We start from the raw sequence: 8,806 nt of genomic DNA on the forward strand, positions 1-8,806 counted from the left end.
CTCGTTCAAAGGATGGTCAGGCAGTGGGTTCTGTTCTGATGTCATCTGCAAGGGCAGCAGTTTCCGGGATTCTGTACTTCAGATGCCTGGCAGAGGGCCTCCCCTTTCTCAACAAACTAATGCCAGGATCATCCATGATCTTGCTCCCCTTCTGCAGCATTAAGAACAAACTTGCTGTCTCTCTTTTCCTCCTCCATCTTTGCACAACGTAGGAGAACAGGCTAGCTAGGGCACCCCCTGCCAACCAGCTGGTGCCACAGTGTTCCTCCCCAGGCAACCTGTGATCTATATACGAAGGTGTTGGGGATAATGACCTGCTTGACAGAGGATATAAATATTCTGTTCAGCATCCAGTTAGTTTGGCCAGGACATGGACAGGCAGAACAAATTGTTCTTCCTTCTGCTTGAAAAACCTAAATGACAGAAACATAGCTAAATGTTTACAGCCTGATTAACTGGGTCTAGTTTGTCCAGAACAAATTGTTCTTCCTTCTGCTTAAAAAACCTAAATGACAGAAACATAGCTGAATGTTTACAGCCTGATTAACTGGGTCTAGTTCTCTCTCTGTGTCGCTTTCCCCCATGCTTCTGCCTGTAATGTTAAACAGTTGTAGAAGTGCAGTAATTCCATGGGAGCTCTTGGCTCCACAGTAATAGCAGAGAGAAGAATCTGATGATAGATGGCATAACCTAAAAAAATATGATTTTGCTTCTTTTCTCTAGGTGAAGATGTGCTGTTTCCTCGGTGTCATTGGTATAGGATGAAACTACTGAGCAGAGCTGTGTGAAGTTTTATGAGTTTGATTTGCAGGGATGAACATAAACTGTTTTCTTTTGGCAATTGCATGCTCTTTTCAATGCAGTCTCATGTCAAGGTGCATATTCAGTATACTTCCAGAGCTCAGTCTGAAACACTGCACTTCAGATGATCTGGAATGATGCATGGCAAACATCTGAAATACTGAGTTATTTTAAGAAACAGAATGTTGCTTTATGAGTAATGGAGAACATGATAGGATAAAATCTCTTTCCCGTCTCAGTTAGCCTTAAAGACAAGGCATGTTAGGGAGGTGACAGGATTTATGGAATGGTTGGAGACTAATGCTTGCTCTTACTTGAAGGAGGAGAGAATAAGCTCTGTCCCAGATCGCTTATTCAAGATTATTTTTGTGGGCAATTCAAGTGTTGGAAAGACTTCGTTCTTAAGGCGATTTTGTGAAGATCGTTTTTTCCCAGACACAGCTGCTACTATAGGTAAGTATAAGAAACACGATTACTTTTATTATTCTTGTTCCAACAGTACTTAGCAGCTTCTACTGAGATCAGGCCCTGTGTTATAAAACAAAACCATACAGGTGTTGTGAAAGCCATCATCCAATGGAGAGTAAGACATGCAAAGTGAGTTCTAAACGGGGAAGCAGATAATTGATAAAGAGGTTTCAGAGTAGATTTCATTCTGAAATCCTGGCAGCACTGAAAGGAATCACTGATTTCAGTGAGGCTAGAATTTCCTCGTAGATCTCGCTGTTCTAAAACTGATATCCCGTCCTCTGGACTGTGCTGTGCTAACCATCCCACCTCCATACCCCATCTTTATCCCTCTAAGTAGTCTGATTTTGTTTTAAAGAGAAAGCAGAGTAACTGCTGAATTGTGTTTGAAGATCTAGCATTATGCTAAGCGCCAAAGAAATATGTTGGACCAGTGTTTTCAAAGCCAAGCATTTCAAAACCTGCATTGTGCTTACATTGCCTGCAGTTGTAAACAAAGCTTTCAAAAGTGAGAGACATAATCAAGGTACAAAAACTTAGGTATAAGTCATTGCAATGTGCCTGATTTACTGTAAATGACCAGATTCATTACATTTAGTCTATATTTAGGCCTTACTTATTCTGCAGCAGATATGAAATAAAACTGGTTCACAATAAAAGATATGTAACTTAATGGATTTGTCTTGCATTTGTCACAATCTAGGAACATTCATTTGCTGTAGGTCCCTTGACTTCCAGGGTAGATAAAGACACCTGAGTTTAAATTTCTGCTGGTATATTGTCTAAATTCACATTAGAGTCAGGGAAGACCCAGGATCTTAGCGTAGGGATTTAAATTAATTTTGGCTCTATAAGCTGTTTCACCTGGTGTTCAGCAGCTGCTTTGGAGGAGAGCAGGTCTCCTGTGTGTCCTGCCAGATTGAAACAGGCATTTGGGATCCAAATGGCATCTCACATCGTGCTAGGTGCCTGTGAGCAAACAGCTGAATTCTACCCTGCCATCCTCCTCAAATCAATCCAGTCAGAGGAGCCTGGGGGCCAATTAATCTGACCCTTGATGACTACTTCATGGTGTGCTTAGTAATTTCCTAGACTCCTAGTTCTTCATTGATTCGATCTTCATTAACTGTAACGGGAGCTTAGACACCTATATGCAACTGTCTACGTTTAAGAGTCTGGTGCTATGTCCTATCCGTGTTGTCTTATAAATGGCTGATACTCTTTGGACTCAAAGGTCTTACACAGTATGTGCAATTGCCGGGAGAGGAAAAGCACAGGAATGTGTCTGACCTTTTCATTTTTTGGCTGGTCATCCAGTGTTTTTGCAAATGCAATGGCAGGGAAGTATTTGTCACAGCTGTGATTTAATCTTCACATCAGGGAGCTCCACACGTGTGGACTATGGCTGGTAAGATAGAGACAGGTGACAAGTCAGGTGAACAATCTGGAGAAGAGTGTTCTCACTGAATTTCTGCAAAATAGCTCAAATTTCTTCCGTCGAAGATATAAGCAATGGATATATCCTCCATCCAAACTTCTTAATTGGCTATTAATTGCCTATTAATGTGGGCTTGGATGCTTCTTCAGTAATGCCAGTGGTAAAAATCTCATTGGCTTGGAAAATGTCCCCAAAGAAATTGTTGATTACCTACTGAGATCCTTTGCAACTTGAATAATTCTGTGATTATGTGATTCTATGATACAGTACAGTGTGATACAAGAAAATACAGGTTGTCATTAAGAGGAGGCAGTGACTGATTAATATTTAAGACTCTAATTGTTGTTATAAATATCCAGAACATTCTTATATCATCACAGGCTGGAAAAGGATTAATTTAAAGGTTTAGATAAATCACATTTTGTCTCAATTCCATTTAGCCACATAAAAATTAGTGGACTGACCTAACTGTAGTCAGCTCATCTTCTATATTCGGAAGAGAGGAGAAACTTCTCCACATACTCAGTCGATCTATCTTAGGCATTTATCTTAGATTCCAGTGTCCCTTTTGTGTGGTGCCCTTGTGTTTTTTCACTGACTGTAGAAGGTGCATATGTGGCTAGCTCAGACTAAATGCTGAAATTTTGGACAACTGAAGTTATACAGCCTGGATTCCAGACTATGTGGCTTAGACTGCTGGGGACTGTCAAATGCACCTTTGAATCATATACCCTGATTTGGAAAGTTACTTATCTTACAGCTTTTACAAAATTCAACTACTCTATTAACATTCAGTATTTTATTACTGAAGAACTTCTGGCAAATAAAAACTCTTGTTGTTCTCTGATAGGTAGAGATGATGGACATAATTTTTTAATGTAGTATCTACCTTTTTTACCTTTCTGGAGTTGTTGCTGTTTGCTGGATGAGGTTTTAAAAGATCAAACTGAGCATATAAAGAGACAACCTACCGTGTATTTCTGTTATAGGTGTGGATTACAGTGTGAAAACCATCACAGTAGATAATACCCAGGTAGCCCTGCAACTCTGGGACACTGCTGGCCAGGAACGGTGAGAAACGTTCTGTTGTGGTTTAACCTTGGTAGTCAGCTAAGAATCACTCAGCTGCTTGCTCACTCCCCCTCCAGCAGGATGGGGAAGAGAATCAGAAGGGTGAAAGTGGGAAAACTCATTGGTTGAAATAAGACAGTTTGATAGTTAAAAATAAATGAACAAATAAACAAGCCCACCGCCACCCAAAAACCAATAGAGGAAAAGAAACAAAGAAAAACAAGCAATGCAAAAGAACCCCAGTTACTCACCACCAACCGATCGATGACCACCCATTCCCTAAGCAACTGCAGCCTCAGCCAACCTCTTCCCTCTCCACAGTTTTATTGCTGAGCACAGCATCATATGGTACGGAATATCTCTTTGATCAGTTGGGGTCAGTTGTCCTAGGTGTGTTCCTCTCCCAGCTTCTTGTGCACCCCAGCCTACTCACTGGCAGGGCTGTTTGAGAAGCAGCAAAGAACTTCATGCTGTGTAAACACTATTGAGCAGTAACTAAAATGGTGTGCTGCCCACGCTGGTTTTATTACAAATCAAAACATAGCCCTGAACAAGCCAGAATGACGAAATTTAACTCTATCCCAGCCCAAACCAGTGCACATTCTAAGGTTTTCTTTCCTTGAATCATCTGTTTGAAGATTAGAAATCATGGACCTAATCCTGCTTTTTGGGAGAGGGACAAATATAGGAGTATTCCTAATAGAGCCAATGAATTTACAGTTTAGATCCTTCCCTAGCAGCAATAATGTGCTGATTTGGTGCGAAGTGTCCATTGAAAAAAACTCCAATCTGTAGAAGAGATCAAAGCTCTTAAAAGTTTAGCACCACAAAATTTCTTTAGGAGGAACGTGGATTTTGAAATGTACCTAGAATTATTTCTATAGGAGAAAATGCCTTAAGAGTTAAAATAAAAAGAGGGATTTTTTTCATCAAAACAATCCAACTGTGATCGAAGAATTCCAAGTTTTATGTAAGTTTTCAGTGATAATTTACTTCCTCATCTCCTCACCTACTGTTTGATTTTCTATTACTTTAAGCAAGGATGATAATAATGTTCTACATATTCTACAGGAAGCTTGGGAAAAAGAGCCCCAAACAGAAATCTAGCTAGCTCTAGTCAGAGCACTTCATGAGGGGGAAATTTCTAGTCCAAGCTTAAAATGAAAGAGGATGGGAGAAGGTGAGATATGCAGATGACTATCCAGACTAACCCGAATCAATTAAAGAAAACAGAGGGAACTTTTCCAAACAGATTCTTTCAAAAAAATTCTTTTGCAAAGAATTTATTTGCCATTGCAGTCGGTTGTGGTAGCAGTGTCCTCTGTAAATCTTCTGCGAGATGTGAGAAAGGGTCTGATGACTGAGGAAGAATGGCATTCGTAATAAGCCTCACCTTTCAAACAAGATCTGCAGCCAAGATCTGCAGCTTCCGCCTTGTCTAGTTTATGGAATTTTAGAATACACGTGTAAACCAGATTAACAGGGGCTTAACCCTTACTAAGACAAGATGATTAGAAGAAACTGTATGACGACATCTTCCTTTTGGGGGTGGTGGTGGGGATTAATCTAAATTTTACTTTTATTGTCATATCGCTATTTCTGTTGAAGAGAGCTATAAACAGGTTCTTACTTGTAGGTACCGAAGTATTACCAAGCAGTTTTTCAGAAAAGCTGATGGTGTCATTGTGATGTATGACATAACAGCAAAAGACACATTCACAGCTGTCAAGCAGTGGCTGATAAGCATCGAGGTAACATGGCGTAACTTTAAATCTTAACTCTGGTGTTATTATTCTCTGCCTTCTTCTGGACAGGTATTTTTGTCCGTGATTTGGTCTGCACAGTTACCAGTAAAGCTGCTTTTAGAATCTCTGTGTCTATGAAAATAATCAGTTCCAGGGTTTTAAGGACTTAAAATGAGCGGTAGGAAAAGCGCAGCCTGGAGTCCTCTGGTTTCTCATAAAGGTTATCTAGCTGACGATCCCCACGGGATCACCACTAGCACTGGGAGGTGCTTTGGATCAGTGATGGTGATCCGGTGATCACTGGTCATCACTAGCAGTTTGACAACCAAGTATGTAACTCACAGGAAATTGACTGTGCTGGGAACATAAGCCATAATCTTAAAGCTATAGTACATACATTAGTGCCATAAACCCCTCTGCTGGTAGACAGTTTGGTTTCCTGGGGATCATCCTTTCAACCACGTGAAAACAAAATCACAGCCTGTGCCACTGAGAGGCTTCAGTTAATTAAAAATTCTCTTTTTTCCTCTTGGTATATCTTTGTAGCTCGTAGACAACATGTTGAGAGTGCAAGCAGCTGAATTTGCTTGTGGCCAAAAGAAAAAAGAAGAATAAAACTGAGGCTGCTACCATAAAGGTCCCTAGAGAGAACAAAGTGTGACTTCCTGTTTGCTCATTATTGCGGAGTATTTCTACTGAAAAAGTAGGGCACAAACTGGTATGCAAAGATCATTTAGTCTGATTTTATTGGGCCTGTGTTCTGGTATAAAGCACTGTGTTCCTTAACGGCCAACGGGTGGCTTTACAAGTTGAAATTAGGACTCAACCGTTCAAGTGCTTCCAGATGCTTCCAAGTGCTCTTGTGAGTGCTCTCCTGAAGGAACAGTAGGCACGTGTTTTGTGAGGACAGGTCCCTGTTAAATACACGATCTTCACAAATCAGCGATTGTTATAATTCGGTATGGTAAAAATTCCAGGTTTCGGTTGAGAACAATCAAGTATTGTGGCCAAAAATCTTTTTCCAAGCTGTATTAGTTCACTCATCTCCATGAGTTTTACTTGCTACAAACTCTTGCTAAGTTGAAGACGTACGTCCAAGTCCACTTACTGCTGCAGCATTCAGCCCACTCCGGGAATGTTTTCATTGTGATAATTCTAAGCTTTTTTGGAATACATTTTGATTTGTGCCAATTCTGTATATTTTGAGGGGCTATTCCGTGTATCTCCCCTCTACTTTACGTAATTTATTAGGCATAATTGTACCTAGATGCTGTCATTATGTTCCTGTCCATACAATTAGAAGAGCAGTGGCTGTAAACACACGATGTCAGAGCCTGTGTAGCATGTTAGTTTTCTCTCTCACATTTTAATATAGAGTTGAGCTTCTGCGCTGTTACTAAAAAATGCCAAGTTAGTGCAATCTCCAGCATTCTGTCTTTCTCATGCCTTTTATCTAACTTTAATCCCTGGCATGTTTGTAAGTAAAGCAGCATATATCTGGCTCGTATGTGATGTCTTAAATGTCGTGCTGCAGTGTGACATTTGTTAGTTTTTATCCTCTTGATCTCTGATTTTTTTTTAATATAATGCCTCAGTTGTTATTTGTTCTTTGTTCTGCAGGAGTCAACAGGGGAGAATGTACCTGTGCTTCTGCTGGGTAATAAAACTGATAATGAAAAGGAACGTGAGGTCCCTATGGGAATGGGAGAGCATCTTGCTAAGGTACTATACTTAGAGGGGAACCCCTTACAGAACTTGAAGGAGAGGGTTTTAAAATGGAGTCTGAATGTGTCTAAATGCATAAAAACACAGATTAATTTTAATCGGACAAGTATTTTTAAGGATTAGGAATCCTGTCATACTCATTAATTCAGCTCTCAGTGATGTAAGAGCTGATAATTATAGTAGTTCTAAAACTGTCTAGATTAAAAAACCAAAAATGGAGTGGTGCAAAAAAATATTTAAGAATTCACTCTCATTGTCTCTCCTCTCTCTCTCTCCCCTTCTCTCCCTTTTTCTTTGTTATTTCTTTTTCCCCATTATTTTCCTCCCTTCTCTTTTTCTCTCTTTTCTCCATGGATGGATTCTTAACAGAGAGATAATTTGAGGACCTTTTCTCCCTCCTACTTCCTGTAAATCCACAGAAGACCATCTGTTACTCCTATAGTAGGAGGGGAAAACATGTTTACTTTTAGCAACTTTCCATCAAGGGGATAAAATAAGTAGAGTTAACAGTTTGCATCTACCAAAGCACTGGTGATCCATGGGCCATAATTTAAGCATTAAGGGACCAAAAATAGCAGATACTTACTTATATTCCTATGTGCCATGCCTGTCAATTTTTCTTTTGAATCTCTCTGTACAGTGCATATAGTTTGAACACCAATGCCTCCAGAATATTTGTCTGTTTAGAAATAGGTCATCCCAATATTCCTGAGAAATTAACTGAGCTGGTAGGGATTTACCTGAATTAAACAATGTGCTGTATTTCATGTATATAATTGTTTCTCCTTTGAAAACAGATTTATGGCTCTGCTTGCTGGTTGATATTTTCAAAATTTGAAATGCAGCTGAGTTGATTTTGGTTTATAAGAAAGATTGCTGTTAGGCCCCTCTCTATAACTGAAAGAATTAGGGCCAGATCTCTTTTTTGTCATATTTTGACTATTCATAAGGTCTTTGACAAGCATAGCTCTGTGTTTAGGTTTGTGTCCATTATTTTGTTTTTATAGAGGAGCAATATCAGCCTTGAACTTCATCCCTCAGAGGTTGTCCCTTTAGGAAATCTGCTTTAATTTCTTGTATGCGTGGAAGTGCAGATAGTTTTGAGGCCCTGGAGGCTCGGAAGGACTCCAGGGTGTAACACTGAATCCTTCTGTGAAAAAACAAATGACACATAAATGCTAAATGGACAGAGCAGGTGTCCTACCTGTCATTAAGTTTTCTCAAAAAATTGTACGAGTAAAACAAAGATGAATCATTCTAATATATAGAACTCACAGCCCACCAGGCTGTTAATTCTAACGTGTCATACAAGAAAATAAAGTGTTTTGCATAAGTAAAACAAAGAAAGTTGTCAAATTAAAGATGGTTATAATCAGATGAATGGATCTGGATGAGTCACATGAATGTTTGAATGTGCTGCCTGAGGTAGCTAAGGGAAGGAGTGATTAATGACAATGGATTAGTTGAAAAGCAGCATAGGTATAACCAAACTATAACAATTTGCTTGCTGAGCTAATAATAACCATGAATTTTAATGAAATAATAATTCTTGCTAAAT

The 8,806-nt window shown here is 39.5% G+C and overlaps 1 protein-coding gene across 1 annotated transcript; it reads left to right on the plus strand.

Annotated features, from left to right (window-relative positions):
• Positions 1 to 1,121: 1,121 nt before the first annotated feature.
• On the plus strand, positions 1,122 to 6,138 carry LOC104500829 (ras-related protein Rab-18-B-like; the record flags this gene model as incomplete). The annotated part of the gene is made up of 4 exons (XM_010144548.1): positions 1,122 to 1,254; positions 3,697 to 3,778; positions 5,415 to 5,529; positions 6,070 to 6,138. Coding segments are annotated over 4 exons (399 nt in total), but the record flags the coding sequence as incomplete, so codon positions are not given.
• Positions 6,139 to 8,806: the final 2,668 nt, after the last annotated feature.

This window comes from Buceros rhinoceros, unplaced genomic scaffold (assembly GCF_000710305.1).
Source record: "Buceros rhinoceros silvestris isolate BGI_N320 unplaced genomic scaffold, ASM71030v1 scaffold12051, whole genome shotgun sequence".
NCBI lineage: Eukaryota > Metazoa > Chordata > Aves > Bucerotiformes > Bucerotidae > Buceros > Buceros rhinoceros.